General features: G+C 30.9%; 1 protein-coding gene across 1 annotated transcript in view; it reads left to right on the forward strand.

Annotated features, from left to right (window-relative positions):
• Positions 1-22,422, forward strand: part of LOC124362608 (lysophospholipid acyltransferase 6) — an 89,718-nt gene extending 67,296 nt beyond the window's left edge. Inside the window, exon 11 of the mRNA XM_046817259.1 lies at positions 11,429-22,422. Within this exon, the coding sequence (XP_046673215.1) occupies positions 11,429-11,603 (175 nt within the window). The 3' untranslated portion in view covers positions 11,604-22,422. The remainder of the gene's footprint in view (positions 1-11,428) is intronic.
• Positions 22,423-23,421: the final 999 nt, after the last annotated feature.

The raw sequence follows: 23,421 nt of genomic DNA on the forward strand, positions 1-23,421 counted from the left end.
TAAACGGTCTATTTATAGTAGTCTTCGCATCACAAAAATTGACTGGAACACTGTCAAGGTCAAAGGCGCGTTTATCCCAGCCCCTACCTTCTGATAGGGCTGGCAGTGGCGAAACGTCAGTCGTTTTGAGTTTCCCTTCCATCACAAACCTGTGCTGAGCACATTAACTGTGAAATTGACCTTCCATTACTAGACTCAATTGAATTGATACAAAATTGCAACTGGTTACATAGGCTGACAGCCGACGGCTATGGTCAGTCACGTGATTCGGGTCTAAACGACACCACTCGAAGCAGCCAAATATGATGCCTAGCCTCTTCTCCACGCCCGCCTAAATGCTGTGTCCGTCACAAACGGATATAAAACAATGTTCTTTCATTCAAAAGGTGTTCTGAATTACCAAGCATGCCCAACTATAGAATGCCAGATTAATAGAATTTTACTGTAATCGTAATTTTTCAGTCATACTAGGACACACTTTGTTGTTCATGATAGGATTTCAGATAGATCTTCTGTTGGAGGTTACATCAAACATGCAATAAAGCATCCATACTAATTACTTTGTAGAAATTTAGTTTTCTTCCTCATTGGTGCTAGGAGTTATTTTGTTGTTCAATATTTTTTAGAGCAATGATACAATATAAATTATGGATATAGAGTTTCCTTCTAATAACCATGAGTCATCACACTGATTCTTTGAAACTTTGGACCCATTTTGGAGTAGGTTATTATACAGATCAGTTTGCAGAGATGTTTTTATAGGCACTATTCATTTTACTCGTATATGTACATTTTATGAATAAAGAATATTTTACTTACATATTTGAGACTGTCTGTATTTTAAAGGTAGAACTTGAAATTTTCCATGACATCTATGGAAACTTATACACTGTTGACATCTAGTGTGATGATTTCCTGTTTCTTATTATTTCCACCCAATTCTGGCTTTATAATAGTCCAAGTAGCTTTGGGTTTATTAGTGTAATTGTATATGACACTATTATTTGCTATTCTTTTGCTCTCCTTACTAAAATTTAAAAAATCATTTTATATTTCTTAACATATAGCTCAAAATTTGAACCACTGCTGATTCTTGCTAATTTTTATGCAGTATCTTTTTACATTTCAACAGAAATTTGTATTGTTCTTTTTATCCAATATTTTGTATGCCTATATTCACACAAATGTTTTTAAGAAAAAATCATTAATTTTCAAGATAATATATTTTATGTTTGAATAGTTTTCCTCTACTGATCCATTAAATGTTGTATTGTTCATCCGGTAATGAAGCTTTTACTACTCGTTTTGAAAAACTATTTTTCTGTAGTAAACATCTGAGGAATGAGCTTTGGAAATGTAATAATAGAGCATTATGGTCAGACAGTGTAGTGTCAAAATTATATATTGCAGTGTCACCAAATAAAGCACTAGTTAAATTATTTTATGTATATAAAATTGTAGTCTCTTTATTATTAATTGCATAACGAAACTGCTCAATTAAATTAAGAAAGTCAGAACAATCATTAATTTTTAACAGATCAATACTAAAATCAAATGCAACTACTATTCTCTTTGGTTCCTTTTCAATTATAAAAAATAAATTTAGGAACAATCTTGAGATATTATGGCCAGAAATTCTTTATAGTAATGTCACAACACAATTCAGTGCTTCAATATCAATATATGAACTTATAAAAATTAATTCTTCATTTAAAGAAGCTAAATTATGTCTAATTTGATGGAGATCTTTACGAATGAGAATAAATGATCCTCCTCTTGATTTACTATGAAAAAAATCCGTCTGCCAAAGTGAAATATTTCAATGTATTTTAAAAATGAATGTTATCTTATTAAATAGTATTATATAAAGAAATAATTTTTACATTAAATGTACAAGTTGAAAGACATATTTCAAATTCATTTAATTTGTGAATAATTCGATTAATATTATAGTAAAGCACAGCAGGTGGTAGCTTATCATTATGTGTTATTGTGACACTGTTATGTTTCTTAAGTTAAAAAAAGAATTTGACTGATCTCAACTGTTTTTATTAAATCTACTTATTGCTATTGAATGTCCAATATTGTGCAACAAATTGGTAGCTTAATTTCTTTTGGAAGTGTTTGGAGTATGAAAACCAAACAGAGGTGGAGAAGGACCTGAGCTGATGCTGGAACAACAACAGTGGAGATTAGGACTGAGGCCCAATGGGAAGTATTGTGCTGCGGAGATTGATTTTTGAGTTGGTGGATGTCTTCCTTTGAACATAGCAAATTCTGCTTAGGCTGAGGGTTGTCCTTACTTGACTTATTGCCTCTCGTTGTATGCATAGATTTTGAGAAGCAAGCAATTTTTTTTACTTCAGTTCTTAATTAAAATTGATATTTTTATAGGTTTTAAAATGAATTAAACAAATTGAATTAATAATACTGTTATTAATTCACAATGAAATATAATATATTTTAAGATTTGCATATTTAGGATGTGATATAGTTATCTTACAGTCATAGTGAGCTTATATTTTGGAGTAACTCACTGCAGTAAAAAGGAAACCATTACAAGGAAATTTCAAGAAATATATATCACAATTTTCTTATCACAAGTGAATTGTTTGCTGTAAGATAAGCAGTCATCGACTTCTCTTCAGTAGTTACAATATAGGTACAATATTTCCAATTAACTCAAAATTACAAACACTCAATCATTGTTTTAACCAGTTGGTGGCGTGCCTCAATTTTATTTGGTTGTAATTATTCACTATCACCAAATTACTAATTACTTAACTGCTAGTCAAGCCATTCTAAGAACGGTATGGCAGACAATTTATTATTGTTATTTCTTATTTATTCATTCAGTATTATCACAAATTATTGCCCTTGCTAATCCAACATATTTGAATACAACTGTGTTTTATGGCTATGAGTGGCTCTAACTAAAACTAACGTAACAATGGCTTGTGAAAATCTATGATTATTGTAATAAGCCTCCATAACACCTCATTGTAGATTATATTTTACAGTCATTATATAGATGGATTAATACATTTTCAGTTTATACATAGAACAACATAAAATTCATTTGAACTAAATTGTACATATAATAAATCTTTATCTAAATTTCAAAATATCCATGTATCACAAGATTAGTAAATTATTTTCTAATGCTGCATAAATTTCACCAATATTTTTTACAACCAATTCACTTTTTATTTCAGGAAAATCAACTGTTATCTTTATAACATTTTCTCCAATTAGGAAAGAGTTCCAGCCAGCTTCCTTTGCACCCAAAAAATCTAGTTTTGGGTTATCGCCAATATGCAAGATTTCTTTTTTCTTCAAATCTTTGTTCATTTGTTCAACAATTTTGAAAATGGCAGGATCAGGTTTTTGACATTTTGCACTGTATGAGGTCAAAACAAAGTTAAAATACTTGTGTATGTTCAAGTTATTTAATATATCTTCTAGTCTTGGATCATAATTAGAAATTACTCCCAAACGCAAACCTTTACTCCTCAGTTTTTCCAATAAAGTTTGTGAGCCTTCAGTCATCTTTCAACACTCCTTTGTTTTGTAAACTTCTATTAAATCTGCAGATACTCTGTTAATAGCTGATGACTTTTCTAAATTATGACTTGGCAAGGATTCTCGAAATGTGTGAAAACCAGCTGCCTCCATCATTCTTGCCATCCAATATCATTCGCTCCAAAATTTGGGTGTTGAACAAGTAGTTTTTTAAAAACACTGTAGAAGTGTTTTGACAACTCATCAGGTGGAGCATAAATGCGATGGTGGGATCCCACTTTAGCATACTGAAACCCCACAGATTCCCTTAATGCCAATAGAGTTCCAATAATATCAATAAATTGTGATTAATTTCACAGTCATTGCTGTGAAAATTTCCTTTAAGCTTTATATATACTACTTTCCTAATTTAAATAATTTATAAATCGAATTAATTACCTCGCAATATAAATAAAATACTAAATAAACAGTTATTGCTTTTATAATAAAAGATTAACTTTGGAACAGAACTTCACTCTAAAATAAACAAATTATTTAAGTAAAAGTATACAGTATTAACACCCAATACACAAAAGTTGAGGTTAGCGGCTAAAGCAAATAGGTGAAAATATGTCTGCTATGTTTACAACTAGTCCAAGACCTTTTTCTTCATTGTTGATTCAATCTTCGTTCAGTCTCATCTTCACTTTTATACAACCTTATGAAGAATACGATCAAACAATAAAATTACTAAATCATAATCGCCCCAGCTGGCTTTTGATGTAAACCGCTAGTTAACGTAACAGAAAGATTCGTTACTGAAATTTATGTTTTTGGTTATCATGATCCTTGTGGATGTTAGTCTATAAAATATTAAACAATAATAAACATTATAATAGGAAACAATTAATAGATTCTAAATAGAAAAGAGAAAAAATAATAACATCAAACCTACAATACATTGACTTAATCCACGTACTCATGAAAGAGGGCTAGAGAACGTGAAATTTAAACTAACAATAAAAGTCTTCAATCTGTAAATTAGAGCTTACACATTCCTTTGAAATCTTATAACACAAGAAACAACGTTCTTTTTCAATAAATCCCTAGTTTGTGCTTTAAAGAGTAAAGCACAAACTAATACTACCTAAGAACATAAATATTTCTAAAGACAATAGGCCTAAAACTTTTAACAGCTTTGTGTCGAGCAAAATGAACCAATCTAAACTTACTATAATGGCCGATAGTCATGGGAAAAACTTGAGTGATTTAATTCACCAACGAGCTACTGTAAATGTCTGTTCGTTTGTTAGATCAGGTGCAAATTTTAACAAAGTCATTGAGGAGGTCCAACAGCTAACTACAGACTTGACGAAGAATGATTATCTTTTGGTGATGGCAGGTACTAACAATGTAGAAAGTACAAGTGTGAATCGATTGATGGAAGATGTACATGGCCTGATTCGGGACTCCTCTCACACAAATTTAATTCTTGCGACATTGCCAATGAGGCATGATAAACCCAAATTGGATCTGAAGATTTCAGTTATAAATTCAAAACTTGAAAAAGAGGCTAAGACTGATAAGTTCCAAATTCTACCACTTCATATCTTGCCACGGCATTATTACACTACTCATGGTATGCACTATAATAAGAAAGGAAAAGTGAAAATTGCAGAGATGATTGTGAAAATGCTTTCAAAAAATATAGAAAAACCTACCAATCAGACTTCGGGTTTGTCTCCTGTGATTGAGGAGCAGGGAATCCATGTAATTGAACAGGACATGGGCCTTATAATTGATAATTTTTTGTATGACTCAACTGTGGGTTTCGCCCATTCTATATCTGGTGACCTTGGCCATGATAGAAATATGACAGCTGGTGTAGCTGTTGTATTCAGGAAGAAAATTGGTAGGCCACAGCTTTCAGACCTCAAATCAGACAAACTTACGTTTCAAAAGGTAAGCCATGGAGGAGCCTGCATATACAGCCTAATTACCAAAGCGACGTATAATGCAAAACCCATAATTCAGGACTACAATGATGCTTTCGCCCAACTGACTCAGGACTTCAAGGCCAAAGGGCTTAAAAAATTGATCTGCTCCCCAATGGGCTGTGTGAGAGATATGATTCCGCCTGAACAATTCGCCAAGAACATAGTGGCATTCCATCAAGAAACTTGTGCTTCAGTAAGTATTGTGTGCTGTGACCAGGTATCACAAAGAAAATTAAGGCGTGGACTTTCACATCAGGAGTTTATGTTGAAGCTGAAAGAGTCGATTGAAGATGGCATCTGTAACCTTTCATCTGCTGGTGGACAGGATATAGAGTGTCAAGACGTATCAGTTCCTGTGGACAGTCCCCCTACTTCGACCCAGACTCCAGTAGATGAGAAAGAGGATGGTGCGATAGACTTAAAAACGAACCTCCAAACAAAAATATAAAAAACACTTAGATTTAGATAACTTCTGTTTAGTTTGTAACAAATTTCACTGCTATCATGCAAATAAGGTAAATCAAAATTTAAAATTTAAGAATGTTTGGCCTATTTTTAAAGAAGCCAAAATTGATCAGAAATATAATTGGCTATTACATTTAAATATCCAAGGAGGAGTACTTGATAAAAAAATTGATTTAGAAATAATTCTACAAAATTCAAATATTCAAATTATTTGTTTAAATGAACATTGGTTGAGTAGGGATAGTGATACCATTTTAAATAGTTTTTCTAATTATAATCTGGCACATTTTTATTGTAGAGATAGAGATTATCATGGAGGCTCATGTATTCTTTTGAAAAATAATTTTGAATTTAAAACCAGAGAAGATCTGTGCATTTATAATTTGGATTCAGTTTTTGAAGCTTCATGCATAGAAATAATTAATTTAAAAAGGCCTATAATTATCATTTCTATTTATAGAGTGCCAGAAGATTCAAATTTCAAATTATTTTTAAATAAGCTTGAGGCTTTGTTAAAACTTTTAGGTAAAGAAAACCATGTAAACAATGTTTATATTGCATCAGACTTTAATGTAGATATAATGGAAACAACAAATAAACCACAGCAGAAATTTGAATTCCTTTCTCTGATTGAATCATACGGTTTTAAAACACATTTTGCATCACCAACTAGGATTACTTTTAATACAAATTCATGCATTGATAATATTTTAACTTTTAAATTTAAGTCATCCTTTGAATCTCAGACAATGAATTTGGAATTGGGTTTGTCGGATCACAGGGCAGTCTTTTTAGATATTTCTAAAGATCTTATTTCTGATAATGACAATACTAAACTTAGAGTAAAAAGACGGATTTTTTCTAAAAAAGCTCTTTATAGATTTAGCAGTAGATTAAAAGACACTAAGTGGAATGTTTCAAACAATTTTACTTTTGCTGACAACTGTTCTAATTTCTTTAATTGCTTTCAAAATATATTTGAAGAATCATTTCCATTAAAATTCTCTGCTAACAAAACCAAAACCAAAAATAAAAAATGGATAACAAAAGGAATTCAAATTTCAAGCATTAAAAAGAGGGACCTTAGTAAACTAGCCAAACAGTCAAACAATCCAAATTTCATAAATTATGTAAAAAATTATAAAAAAATTTTCAAAAATGTCTGTAATAAATCAAAGCAAATGTATAATTCTAATTTCATAAAAGATTCTGAAAATAAAAATAAAGCTGCTTGGCATGTAGTTAAATCTGAGCTTGGATGCAAAAAATGTGTTAACAATTTTCCTGAGGTTGTGTTGGATAGTGGTAGGGTTGTTAAATATGGAAAGGAAATTGCACAATTCTTTAACAAAAAATTTGCAGAATTGGCCAAATAAATTAAGGCTTGATCTTGTGAACAAGAGGCCCTAAATTTAGCACAAACTGATCTTGAATGTCAATTTTTTAAGTTTAATTTTGGTAATGTGTCATCAGATGATGTTGTTAAAGTGATAAAATCATTAAAAAATAAAAAATCATCTGGGTGGGATGAAATACCTCTGGACGTAATGAAACATGTAATGTATAGTATAGCTGTTCCTTTATCAGTTTTAATTAATCAATCATTCAAAAATTGTAGTTTTCCAAAAAATTTAAAACGGGCTGAATTAAAACCACTCTATAAAAAAGGCCAAAAACAAAATCCAGATAATTACCGTCCAATTTCAATACTGCCATCATTTTCTAAAGTATTTGAAAAATTAGCACTAAACCAAATTACAAATTTTTTAGAATCAAATTCAATTTTGACTTGTGATCAATTCGGATTTAGGAGGGGTCACAGTACATTAGGGGCCATTAATAAACTTGTAAATGAGGTGTCTTGGGCTTTGGATGGGTCACAGAGAACCATGGGTGTGTTTTGTGATTTGTCCAAGGCTTTTGATTGTGTGAACCATAATATCCTTTTAAAAAAGCTTAAACTGTACAGTTTTTCAAATAGATCAATCCTGTGGATTGAATCTTATTTAGTTCATTGATTTCAAAGAACTGTAATTTTTAAAAATAGTGTAAAATCTAGATCTTGTTGGGAGGAAATTAAAGTTGGCGTTCCTCAAGGGTCTATTTTGGGACCTCTACTTTTTCTTCTGTACGTTAATGATTTACCTAAAAATGTTTCACCAAAAATTATATTATATGCAGATGACACAACCGCAGTTGTTAAAGCAAACTCTCACTTTCAATTGGAAAATAAATTAAATCAAGCTTTTTATGAATTGGCATACTGGTTTAAGGTTAACGGATTGAAATTAAATCAAGAGAAAACTCAACTATTAAATTTTTGAACAGCACAATTAAAGGAGGGCTATAATAAGGATGTGATTTTCCACGGCCAACAAATAAAATTATGTGATAGTGCAAAATTTTTAGGTATAGATCTGGATATAAACTTTTCTTGGAAAAAATGTATTGAAAATATTATTAGAAGATTAAACTAGGCATGTTATCAAATGCTAGTGTTACGAAATTCAATTAATTTTAAACTAGAATAATAATTTACTACTCTTTCTTTTTTTCAATAATTCAATATGGTATTGAATTTTGGGGATCATCTTCTGACTTTGATAAAGTTTTTAAGATCCAAAAAAAAATTATGAGATTAATGACCTTTTCATCATTTAGAACTTCTTGCAAACCTCTTTTTAAAGAATTAAAAATCTTATCACTTCCAAATTTATACATTCTGAAAACCCTACTAACAGTACAATCAAATTTTGAAAGCTTATCAAGTGATAACTTTGATCATAATTACAATACAAGATTTAAAGCTAATTTTCAATATCCCATACATCGACTGCGTCTGGTAGAAAAAACTCCAATATACACGGCAAAAAAACTATACAATAAGTTACCTCAAAAATATAAACATTTAATCAATTCAAAAACATTTAAAAGCAAACTAACAGATTTTTTGTTGGGAAAAACTATTATAGTGTTGATGAGTATTTGATGGATCCTGAATTTTAAAATTGTGTTTTAACATAGATTACATTAAATTTGTTACGCTGTCTTGACCTCTTTTATGTATGTTTATTAAGTTTATATGTATATGTGAATTGTGATGTGCATACGTATGAATGTATATGTGTATGTATCATTATTACATTAATTTATGACAATGTTACCTGTTTCTATAGCAATGCTATGTATAAACATTGACGTAACAATAAAGACTGATTCTGATTCTGAATACTGTAATAATCATGGTATTCCTGGTACATAGATTTAGGTCTTGCATATTTGTATTTGCTGCAAGTGTAATCGTTATATTTATTGTTAAGTTAATCTGTAATGACACATATGTTATTTTTAACATACATGCTGTATCTTTATAGTATTCAAGCTGGTCCTACCAACACTATACATATTGTTCTAACAAACTAATTATGATAACCTATCATTTAACCATACAAAAATATTATCAGGTATATTTTCCAGGTTAATTAGTTTCCTACAAGCATTTTTATTCAAAACAAATAACGTAATTAGCTCCAAACAACCGTCAAAAATTTCTATAATCATAGGAAAAATAAAATAAAAACTGTGTTTGTGAGTGGCCCTAGAAATTTCTTCACTGTAAATAACAGTAATTTGGAATAGGAATATTTTTGTATTATATTTTATATTATATAAGTTTCTTATAATGCTATACAGTATGCATAGGTTTGTAAAATACAAAGTTGCAGGTGTGTTTTGTATTACAAAGCATGAAGCTTTGAGACGAGTTGTGAAGAGCATGCTAATGTTGTGATAATTGTTCCATTCCTGAACAAGCAGACTTACTTGTAAATTAAGACCAAAGATTACTGTATTTCCATAGAATTAAGCCAGCTATGAATATTTTCAAATTTAAATTACTAGTGTTTGAATTTGTGGATTGATATTGAAAAATTATGGGTTACAGTATTTGAATAATATTTCCTTGCATTTGGTCAAGATTCTAGGAATTATAGTGTTTTTCTTCAATTTTCTTGTACTAATTTTTCCCAAAATTAATAGACAATAGACAAAACTCTTTATTTCATGAACTTTGAGTACAGAAATGTCTCAAAAGTTTGCAAGAGTTGGAACTTGATGAAAACAAACTAGGCTTGCATTACAAATAGGTGATAAAACCATGTACAAAATTAGTTTTGATCTTGAAAAGTCAGGTCTTCCCTCCACCGAATGTACTCGTCGATTGAGTAAAGGGATCGAACTAGGAGCCAGTTGATAAGCCGCTGTCTCATATTCTTGATTGGTCCTGGAATTTTCAGCTCATCAGGCAGGTAGTTGGCAAGTTTGGCACTGATGTATGAGGGCTTCTTCTCATAGAGTGCCAGTCTGTGATTGGGAAGAACATAGTCGCTACCGTTTCTTGTGAAGTGGTTATGTAGGTTGTTTCTTCTGGGGAGATCTTGACGTGCAGCATGGAGGATTACCTCAAGAATGTAGAGAGCTACCACTGTAAGGATTTTTAATTTTATAAAAGCTCCTCGGGAGGACTCCTGAGGACCTAGACCCAGCATGGCTCTGATGATTTTCTTCTGGTGTATCAGTACTCTTTGGAGGTTTTTTTTTGGAAGAGTTTCCCCATAGTACAAGGCCATATCGAAGATGTGACTCAACAAGAGCAAAGTATGCTGTTCGGAGTATGCTCTGATCTTCTGTGATCGATTTGAGTCTTTTTATAACGAATCTACATGGAGGCTCCATGACAGGTCTGAGTCAGTGGTGAGGCCTAGGTGTTTAGCATATTCAGTTTGGTTTAGTCCAGGTATTTCAGTTACTTGGCGTTTTTTTGGTCCAAAGAAGAGTTGTGTGCTTTTACTCTCATTAACAGCCAAATCATTGCTATGGCAGTACTCAAGTGCCATGTTAAATGCTATGTATGCTTTAATTTCCAGTTCTTCAGGGGTTTTTGTACTATTTATAAGAACTGTGTCGTCTGCATACATAAGCAATGAGCAGTGCCGCTCAAGGAAATTTGGCATGTCGCTGGTGAAAATGATGAACAGGGCTCAGGACTGATCCTTGCGGGACATCTCTATTTAGCTTTTGGCTTTCCGACCGAATTGTTTGCATTGTCCCTTTGTGATCTGTTAAGGAATAAGTTTCTTCAAAATGTAGTGTTTATTGGGTGTTAAAATATTTAACTTATTTCAACATTTTGTTTTATTACAATTGATTCAAAAACTAAGCATTTTTAAAATATTAAAAATTAAAAATACTCTCAAACTTTTTATAAAATACATAATTATGCAATCATGCATGCATATTGTAGAAGTGCAACCAAACTTATGTCTAGAATAGAGACATTATATCTATGTAAAGTAGGAAATAAAATGAAGATTAAAAGTAGCATAGATAAGTGTAGATATAATAGTAATAATTGGTGTAGCAAATGTTATATACTTTGTAGTTTTATATTATTGTTGGTTTTTCAGAAATATGTACTTTTGCTTCCACATTTTGGGGGTAGGAGCAATCGTAGTACTGCCCTACTTTCGCTCTGAGGCCCCTAAACATCCAGCACCTCCGTCTCCTAGGCAACCAGTACCCATCAAGAATCAGTTGTCTAAAGTTGCTTCTAACGGTGTTTCGGTTGGAATTCAGGGTTGAATCTTTCACTTCATAATGTATTGTGTTAAAGTATTGTTTTATTTTGTAATTTTATTTTTTTAGAAGAGTATTCACTGTTAAATATTATTACCTGTGTTACTAAAAGGCTGTGAATTTTGTACATAATATAATCGGACAAATTTTGTTTAAATTGACTTGATATATTTTGATATAATCTTTATTGTTACAAGATTTTATTTCTTAAACCATTATTATTGAGTGGTGACAAGTATGTTTGTTTATTATTTTGTCACACACATTCTAAATCAAATTAATTGAAACATTGTTTTAAATCTTAAATGAGTCCAAAAAATGCTTCCTTATTAACAGTGCTTAACTATAACACATTTTTTGGTTATTTTTATTTGTAAAGAGAGCTGATGACTTATTTATTTAGCTAGTTATTACATTTCCTTTTCTTCCCTCAGACAATATATTTATCAAAGTAAGTCAGTTATATGGAAAAATTTTACCCAAAAGGAAAATGTATTTATAATTAAGTAGTTCACAATAACATATTCCATTTTTACCATTCATCGGTGAAGCTAGAAGCTAGATATACAGCACCAATTGGTGACACTTCCCTTGACAGCAATCAGAGAAGGTCACGGTAAGCACGTGTTAGTGTTAGTTCAATCAGTCAGTGTCAAGGCTCTCACAGCAAGCTAAACTGAATTTTATAATTTTGTAACATTGATGCTGTTAACGCACACACAAGTTTCACCACTGCAATTGTTTTCTCGCAAACTACGATTCATTTCATTACTAGCATAAATTTCACTGTACAACGTTCCTTTTCAGTATTATTTTTGTTTACGTAAGGTAAAGGTTGTATTCTTTAAGTATTTTTATGATGAAACTCTCTATGGTAATTGTAAAAACTGTGTGAACTATTGTATACAATCCACATATTTTATGCTGAAATTGCTACACTGGTGAAATATTTTTAAAATTTTCTAATAGTATTAATAGTTGATAGCTTCAGTCTTGTCATTAATTTAAGGTGATTGGTTCAAATACTAACTTGTATAACATGTGGTATCGGTTGACTATTTTTTCTTAGCAGATTAGGTGTAGGATAGGATTCTTGAATCAAATATGGATTTTACTCCATACATTGCAAATAAGAAATAATTTTAATGAAAGTTTTTGCCCAAGTTTTATTAGGAAAAGCTTTAGATTTAAAAGATTATGGAAAGGACATGGCTTGGTTGAGTGCCTATGGCAGAGGTGAAAAATTTAATGCATTCTTAAATATTGATTGGCATTATATTGGGTTTTATAAGTTTCAGAACATTAAGAAACCGAATCAATTTCTGCTATGAGCGGTATTGAATTAATAATACAATTTATAACTCGCTATTTCCTTTCCATGAAACAGTTTCTACACCTAGCATCATCATTATATAATAACGTGGTGCTACAGTAGAGTAAAACAATACACTATCAGTAAATTTTATGAATCCTTCATTCTATTCATAGAGTTGAATATGCTAAAGGTTAGTTAGTTTTAGGATTACAACTTAAATAGTTAAGACTTATTTTAAAGTATTATATTGTTTTGTGTACAAGTTACGTTTTATGTAAATATGTCTTTAGGCAGAATGATTTATGTAGCATTACATATGCAGAAACTGAAAGCTTGAGTCAGCTTTTAAAAACTTGACTCATCTACAATGTGACAAATGCACAATTTTAACAGATTTGGAAGAGCAGTATTAATATCAAAACATCATTTTGATTTTATAAACAAGTTTCTTACAAAGCTATTGTACAGAGTTTTTAAATAAAATTGTGAGTTTACCAAAATATATTCAAAATGAAGATATTCCCAGGTCTAAAAATTAGGGTATCACGCTAATTACCATTGTTCTTAAATTTGGAAAATGTACAAGGTGTATTTGAAAAGTAAGCAGTATGGCAAACATTTATAATGAATTATATTTGTTGCAAAATTGTTAGATGAAATGCTAATCTGACAGATCTCCTGTTTTTGTTACAATATTTGTTAAGTTCAGTACATTTTTTATATTTAGGGTACATTTTTGAATTTTGTATTCAAAAGTAATCTTGCAATGTATCATGCAGCCAAGTATTGTCAAATTATTCTACTTTGTCGTCTTTTCACAAGATCTTTGAACACTCAAATCCAGTTTTGAAATATAATTGTCAAAAAATAATTGCCAATTGAGAGGCCAGAATAAGTACAATCTACAAAGTCCACAGAAAACTATGCTCGTACATTAAAACAAATTGTTAAACAGCTCACCCACTTTCAGTGCCTGTTGTTTATATTGGATCAGGGAGCCTTTTTAACACCATTGAAAACCAATGGTTCGGTATTGAAAGATTGTTATTAGCAAGAAGACAGTTTAAAACACCCTGTGAATCTCATTAAGAATCAACTGTCTATCTAACTCTTGTCTTACTCTTTTCATACAAAATTTGTCACTAACAACAGAGAGATGGGTACTCATCTTGAATTTCTGTTTCCCCTCGACTAAACACTTCCATATATATTCTACTAATTCATTGAGTTTAAACCACTTGTAATATCCGGCCAAAGATGAGGGTATAGTAATATAATTAATCATAATAATTTTAAAAGTTTTCTCATTTTTAACACTCTCATATATGAGCATGTCAATATACCTTTATAGAACCTGACACTAATAATGTAACTGACGTCAATTTAAACCTGGAAACATTGATCGGGTAACCCCGAAAGTGCGGTCAGCACTGAAAGTGATGATTCGTATTTGATTGATAAAAGTATTATTATCAGTCACAACCATTATTATATTATCCATTAATCGAAAGCCTATGAGTTGTTTTTAGTTTTAGTTTAAGCATTGATTTTCATAAATCCTGTTTTTGGTTGCCAATCTGTGTGATCTTCCCAGATGTGAATTTGTTGTTAACTTCTGTGTTGTGGAGATTTAAATTCTAACAAATAATTTTATTTTTCGCTGTCATTTTTTTATCCAAATTGTGCAGTTTTATCATACACTGTTGATTATAATACTTCAGAATGGGTAATCCCTATAGATCAAGTGATTTTCATGACATTCTAGTAGTGAAATGTGTCATGACTGATTTTATTAAGTCTATGGTTTGTTGTTTTCTTAACAGGTTTTTTTTCTTTTTTTTAGTAAAAAACATGCTTCTACACTGTTCTACATCATATAACTTCATAGAAAGGTAAAAAAGACACATTAATTTTCCACATTAACCCTTGAGTTGAGAGTCATTCATTTTTTAATTACAAGGGTAACCGCTGTAGTGGCATTTGCTCAGAATTTACCATTATGACGTCGGCATGATTATTTTTTATAACATCAGCACAAATTTAAAAAATTCTTATTCTTCCTTCTGAACAGCTATGATTCATTATTGTTTGTCATTGTTTCTCAAGAGTCGCCATTCTCATCTGCTTACTGAGTTTATAATTACTGTGTTGTTATTGTCGTTCGGTATAAGATTTATTTCAGTGGTTGAATTTGATAGATTTATTACCTGAAGTGAAGTGAAGTGAAGTGGTTGAATTTATACATATAGTTTGATTGTGGGAGTAACAAAATATAATTATGTAACTGTTTATTTGTATTACAACTTTATGTAAGTTTTGGTGTAAGCATATCAAAGTCTATCTCACTAACCCGTGTTTCCAAATAAGGTGATGTAAATCGTTTGTTTTCAATGTCTATTTTATCACTTTTTTGTACTAGTTATTTACTGCATATTGGACATTTTTGAAACAGAAGTGTTGGTATTTTGCCAGTAAGCATATTAATGACTTGTTTTGAGCGCAACCCATATGTTGAGATAGGCCTAGGTTTGTGTAGCTTACCAAATAATTTTTTGCTGTAAAAACCCACACAACTATATATTTTTTGACTCTTTTCTATCTTTTAGCTATTTTTGAATTATAAATTTCCAATGTAATGTCACCAAAATTACTTAAATTTAATTTTTTTTATTTCAATTTTTACTTAATGTAAGAAATGTGTAAATCAATGAGTTATATTTATCAGTATGTTATATTATTCTACAAACATTAATGAAAGTTGGTAAAATTTGCCACTTTACACTTTTTTCTGTAAACATAAAATTATTAAATTTTCTTTTCTGAACCTTATAATTCTTTATATTTTGGTGTTCATAGCTAAATTTCCAACGATGTGCTTCTTTTGGATTTTAAAACCCCTTATATTTTATTATGATGTGGATACTTGTATGTAGTATATTTTTTACATATTAAATAATAGATACTTTCTGTTTGCTGATTTTCAACTTTTCTTCAAACTGATGTAATTAGTCTTATTCTCTGATTTTTAACAAGAAAAATCATATATAACACCAAATGTACATTAAGGAGGATATACAACTAGCATTATGGATGCTGACCGGACATAGCTCTCTTATGAAACATCTGATGAAAGTGGGTCTAAGCCAGACTGATGAATGCAGACTCTACGGAGAGGCAGAATAATCAGCGCAATATAAATGGCTAAATTGTCCTGCCATTTGCAAAATCGGAAGGTGCTTATCTCCTTGGAAGAATATCAGAGAACAGGAGCCCTCAAATCCTATTGGCTTCTGTATAACCCTCAGATTCTGAATACCAAAAACTAAGTAAGGGAGATGCTTATATATACACATATATATATATATATATATATATATATATATATATATATATATATATATACACACTCTGCATATAAGGTTTTAGATCAAATTTATAAAGGGACCCTGTAAAACCTACAAAATACCGTGCAAAATGTAGAATTTCTTATATATGCTTCCAGAGTTAAATTTATTGACATGCCTTATGGTTTCTTTTAAACATGTTAAGGTAAGAAAATATCTGAGAAGAAACATGATCATGTCATATTTTTTACCCTTTTCAAGCTGTACCAAAGCTAATGCAGCAGATAATTTCTTTCTAAGAGAGAATTTCTCTAATCACAAAAAATCACATTTGCTTATATAATGCAAATTGGCTCTTGACTCCTGGACTAAAAGCTACATATCTTGAAATGTTTGGTACTTGGATAACTTTGAACTGAGCTGCCCCTTTACAATAGTTTTTCACATTTATGATATATTGGTAATAATGGTCCGTTTCTATCTGAACCCATGGTTATTCTGCTCTTTGCTTTGTGTTATCTAGGAGAAATATATCAATTTTTTCTTTATCTTCCTTGAATGACAAAATTGTGTTTGTTTTGCGTAAAACTTGTGTTTGCATCTTGTGCTGCTATCATTATTTGCAACTGACTGTTGCTCACAATATATTTTCATAGTTTTACCACTATTTTTATTGTTCTGTATTGCTAAAATGACAGTTCAAGTTGCTGTTACCATTATTAATTGCAAGTTTGCAAATGCAACTTAAAGTTTTAATTCCATAAACCTCATAGACATACTATTTATAACATTACCCCACTATAAATAAGCTTTACTACAAAAATATTCAGCAGTTTTGTTTTAATAAATAAAGTGACACTTGTAACCTCCAAGTGACACTCCTAAGTAATGTTGATCTTATGCGTGCTCATTTTAAAATTTGTTATAGCGAACAAGTCATGATTTATCAAGTAATTAACTGTAGTCAAAAAGAGTGCCTTAATTCAGTAATTTTGCTATATTTTTAATGATACCTTTTTTATAAAGTAATGAATGAAAGGAAAGTGGTAAAAGAAATGATCCCTTGATTCAGTAATTTTGCTATATTTTTAATGATGCCTTTTTTTAAAGTAATGAATGAAAGGAAAGTTGTATAAGAAATGATGATCCCTTGGACATTTTGTTTGTTTTGATCGTCTATTCATCATGGTTTGTTTCAGCTGTAAAATTAATTATTTGGGAAACAACTATTTCTTTTGTTATCAGTGGTCGTATTTTAAGTTATATTACTTCATATATGCAGTTTAATTAGTAAATTCGTTAAATTTTATGACAACATTTAAATTCTAAATTTATTAGGCTTGTAATATAGGTCATTATGCAGTCTCTAACTTTAATTCATTTAAAGCAATAATTATAAATATACTTTTATTTTGGATATTGTGTTCCAAGTTTTGGTGTAACATAAACGTATAAAAATAAATTACGAGTATTATATGTTGAAAACATTTCATCAATAGTAACAAATTTAAACTTTTTGTACTATCTGCTGCTGTGGACTAGCATCAAAATGTTTTCAATAAAAAATGAACAATACTGCATTTTTAGAAACTAGATCAAATTCATAATGTTTTGGCTATCTCAGATTTTAAATTTTGTTACATTATCATTCTGGGCTTCTTAGCCCTAACTTCGCCTGGTAAAATAAGACTTCTTTACTTTACATTCTAGTCAAATCCAGTTCCGCCAATTTTTTTAAGGAATAAAAAATTAAATTTGACTAGAAAATGTTATAGCTATAATGTGAGAAATATTTCATCCATAATTATCTACATTCTTCTGAGAAAATTATGTAATATGTGTTGAAGTTCAGAAGTGCTTGAGAAAGAAAGAAGACAAATATACAGAAACATTTTCACAATGATACCATCGGATAATAAATTCAGTGACACGTTTGTTATTGATGAAGCTTCTGTAGTTGATTTTCTGGATTTTCCAGAATCAATTGGTTTTTAAGTAAGTAGAAGTGAGTGTGCCTCCTAACGACCAAGACAGTGACAATTACAATGAGTTGACAGGAGATAGTGGGCGATGAAATCTCACTTGATGGAAATGACATTGTAAATAGTTCTGATGTCATAAATGACGAGGGATTAGTGAGAGCAACTGTTGAAATTACTGGTAATTTATATTTAAATATTGCAAATGAAACCGCACTCTCTGAAAAATAATATACACCAGTATTAGAAACCCCTCATGGTCCAGTGACAGCTGCAAACATGGAGTGAGTGTAAGCTTACTGGTAGACAGTTTTCATTTACTGGCCCTGTTGGTTTACAATATTACTTTGTTGTATCCAACTCAATGGAACTTTATCAACTGTTCACAAAAGAGGAGGTTCTCGACCTTTTGTTTATAGAAACAATAGATACACCCAGTATTTAGCTAGCCGTGTAATCAAGAGATCGATGATAAGGTAGTGGATAAATGTCACACATTCATACATCAAAAAAGTTTACACATTTTCAAAACAATGATGACGAAGAAGCTGAAGAAACGAAAGTTAAAAAGCTTGTTGAATTAGTTAACAAGCTATCTAAGCAAATATTGTTTCCAGATGGAAGCATTGTCATACATGAGACAATGATCCCGTGGCATGGACGTTTTATTCTACATCAGTATAACCCACAGAAAGCTCACAAGTATGAAGTAGAGCTTATAAACTTAGTACACAAAAAGGGTATACATATAAAAAGAAAGTTATGCAGGAAGAGGAGACAACCAGAAATTTTGGCCATGCACAAAAAATCATGATTCATCTGATCTTACATCCTCTTGGCTTGTTGTATGCAAACAATTTTTATAACCAGCATGGGTCTATCTGAACAATTGGTAAAAACCTATGTGTGTAGCACTTTAAGAATCAGCAGGGAAATGCACCAGAAGTGACAAGCAAGAAACTAAAGAAAAGGGAAGTTTTGCTGAAGAAAATGAGAACAAAGTTGAGGTGATAAAATGAATACATTAAAAAAAGATATTGATGGTATCAACACGAGCAGAGGACTCTGGCGCCTTGGTTCCATCATTGAAAATGAACAGAAAACGGAAACCCATTATAAAACCCACAGCTGTTCTAAAGTTGGAATAACACCAAAAAGGATGTAGACATTTCAGACCAAATGTCTTCTTATTACACTCTCTTATGCAAGAGCAGCAAATGATACAAGGAGTTAGCGGTAGAAATACTGCAGAACCTGCACTGATCATTTTGGACGATGCTCGTGAGCAAAACCAGAAGTGGGATATGCTAAGATAGGGAAGAACTGATAAAAAACCTTACATTATCTTCAAACTCTGATCTAACCCCTGACAAAACCCCAGTAAGAATCCTGCTGAATGCAGTACTACGGGTCCAGGGACAACAGCAGCTCATACACTTTCACCAAGCGAGACAGATTGGCCCATACATCAAGAAAGAGGTGTCGTTTTTGTTATGAAGGTCTTGTGGATGAATAGGGCACTAAAGAAGCAAGAAAATTTATAATTATTTGATTTACAACACTTGTGCGGATACATTCATTTTCAAAATCACCTTGCTGCAAGGCTTCTGTGTGCTTTAGTCACTTTGTCCAGAGCATCATGAACCAAGTTTCTCAGCATTGTTTATTTAAATGTCTTATTATTAAATGCTACCTCTCCCTTCACTGGAAACAATATGACATCCGTCTGATGTGTGCCGGAAATCAGGAAAACACAAATAAGTTTCAAATCGCCACTTATTCAGCGTCAATGGGCACTGTTGATAATAGAGAGGGAGAAAGGGGGCTGTTTCTTGGAAACACTTTGAGTGATCCATCTGGTGCTACCACTACAGCTGGCTGGTACGACTTCCGTTTCCAGATATTTCACCAGATTTTCACTTTTCTGACATCACCTATTATATATTGTGTTTAAACTTTATTGGGTGTTACAGAAATCAGTTACATACTTGTAGATTGTAGAAGAAAGTGCATTCACAGTATAGAAATTCTTCTGCTGTACGACGTTCTCAACTATTACCAGTTTTAATATTTAAATCACCTGGGTGTGAAAATAATTTTACAAAACAGAGTTAAGGCCAATTAAGCCCAATTACTATGATCTAATGCATTCATAGTATATTAACTAAATTTTAGGTTACAAGATATTACTGATCAATGGTTGTTCTCATCACTTATAAAAGAAAGGTTTAAACAAGTATCTACTAAATAGCAGAGATCAACAGTAATCAAGTTCCTATTATATAAGGTTCCAAAATAATGTGCTGGCTACCCCAAAAAAATAACTAATTCTTAATAAGCGATTAGTGCGGCCACCAAAACCATGTTTATGCAAGTATTAGTTATGAAATTAAGAAGCTCTCTTCTTCCCTCAAAATTTACATCAATATACTACTAAAACAATCTTGAATACATTTTTAACAAATACCTTTTTTACATGGGTTATCCGATGGCATATAGAACCAGCAACAATTAATAAACCAAGTATTTATTTAAGTTGTTTATAGATTGAATTGCATTGACTGTGAACATTTTTACATAGGTAAAAAGGAAAGAACGCTTAAAGAGCACATTTCAGCCCTTAATAAACCTTTACAGACAGTCTAAAGTGGTTGAGCATCTGAACAATAGCAACCATTGTTATACAAGCATAGCAGATAGTATGGAAATATTAGATCATTTCCACAAAGGACAAAGATTAAATAGATTATAAGATATAGAAATAAAAGGCCATTGTACAAGTGAGAACAATATTTTAAATGAAAGAACAGCGCCAGGAATCATCCCATTTATGACAGGACTTCTATAACAGAAATACAAACAAAGCAGTTGACTCAAGTGAGATGTAACTGATAAGTGATGTTTTAAGTGTGGATGTGACTTTGATTGGAAGGATGTTGCCATTTTGGATCTTGTCCTCACTTTTACTGGAAGCATCACAACTTTCTGTACATAGAGTGTTATACAACTGCAAGTACTTTGAGAGTTGTAAAAGCTTGTTTGCAGCTGTCAAGCTGTTGTAGATCCACAAGTTTTCTAACTGCTTTTAGTACAGCAAACATATTACCCATCATATAATACTCGTACCAAATCTGTCATGTGAGACACTGATAGATTCTGTTTTCTCTCTAAATAGGGAAACAATACGTACATTTTTTCAAGCAATAAATCTTAATCTTGTCTTATTTTATATATTCTTAAATGTATACATTAAAGTATGCTATCTTTTCAGGTAAGAGTAAAACCATTTTAATTTTTATAATTAATAAAATGTTTTGAGGTGTTTTCAAAACAAACCTACACACAAGACTTGGAACGTAATTGTATTTTTTTATAACTTTACCTCTCATTAAAGTATATACGTTCAAGCAACAAACAGTATTTTTTATTAAATTTATTAAATGCACTTTTTTCGGAAAAAATACTACCTGCCACTGAACATAATTTTCTAAAACTGTTAGGTGTTTGTTCAGTTATGAGCTTTTTGATTTCAAGGAAAACTTGAAACCATCTGAAACTTATCATGAAATTTATTATTGTAATCATAGTGATAGGTATGTTTAGAAAAAAAATTAAAGTAAAGATTTCTTATTTTAAAGTGGGTGAGACAATTTAATGAAGTTTTCCACCAACAATTACTCAATAAAAATTACTCCATGTGGTTGATTGTAGGATCTGTCTTCGTCCAAACTTGGTCTTTTATTTATACTGTGACACTTCTCAGTGTGAAGCAAATTAGAATAATAACAATGTCACAAATGCAGTTATAAATTATTTCTATCTTCGTTGGTGCTGAATTTGATTCAGGGAATGCTTCTAAAGCTTGTTTCATGGCAAATTTCTCAACAATTGTGGCAACTGTCTTGAAAAGTAGTTCAGAATGTATACTTTTTAAAGATGAAAATACATAATTTTGTACAACACTTACTTTTATATTACAAAATACGCTGCTTACTTTTTAAATATGCCGTTTAATTTAAAATAAGACGACTTTTTATTATATTGTAATAATAGTATTACTGAGTGTAGGACAGTACATTAGATCAGGAACAATTCAATGTGATGTTTAACGGTTATACTTATTAACCAAATTACATGTTATACTTTCACTTAAGTATCATCCAAATAAAACAAGTTATTGTCCATTATACTTTTGTAATTCCTTGATACAGCCAGGAGATACATATTATCATTGTCTTTTCAACATTTCTCATTCAATAGAGTTGTGGAAACAAAGAATTTGTGAATCAGTTCACAATAGTAGTTTACTCACAGCCGTATTTTGATCACATGTTCCTATTACGAGGCTGTCTCAGCAATGGCTTAATTAATTCCTTAACTGAGCATTTGTGTTTGAAAATCATCGATTAATGAGTAAATGAGTACTTAGCTTGTTAGTCACTTTACACCATGACAATGTCAGTTTCACGTGTGTTTTTGTAACACAGATGAATCATAATAGTAACAATACTCGTAATAATCATAGAATGTAAAAAGTCATTATTTTAAGTGGAAAATGAACATTTTGTATGTGCAACAGAAAGCTATCACAACTCAATATGTTTTCCTTTTGATTTTTTTGCTTAAGATACTCCTTACAAATCATGTGTGAAATATTTGTAAGCAATAAAAGCCAAAGTAAGCCATTTGGATTTGTCCTATAAAAACAAAAATTAGAGTTATGACACTTTCTGGTATACTTGCAATTTGTGAAATATATGTTTTAGAAGAAATAATATGGGGATAAAAACTAATTTTAAACTATAAATATGTTAAAAAATTATGACTATACTTAATAAAGTACTTGATAGGCTAAATTTAGGAACTTATCAAGAAACAAGGAATTTATCAATGTTATAAAAAAGGTGTTTTAAAATCAATTTAATAAAAAAAGTTTATTTAATATTTGTTCAAAGTAAGATGCTATTAAAGGTTTGGTTTGTTTTAATTTTAAAGGACATACTTATTACAGTTTTGAATTTTCTTCTGCCCTTCATAAAAATTAAAATTTAATAAATTAATTATTGTATTATACATTTAGTAAGATACAATATTTACAGGTCAATTACTGTAGTTTTATATTTTCGATTTAGACTTTGCAATACACTTAATGTTACTTGAATTATAATTAATAACTCGACTTAACA

This window comes from Homalodisca vitripennis, chromosome 5 (genome assembly GCF_021130785.1).
Source record: "Homalodisca vitripennis isolate AUS2020 chromosome 5, UT_GWSS_2.1, whole genome shotgun sequence".
In the NCBI taxonomy this organism is placed as follows: Eukaryota; Metazoa; Arthropoda; class Insecta; order Hemiptera; family Cicadellidae; genus Homalodisca; species Homalodisca vitripennis.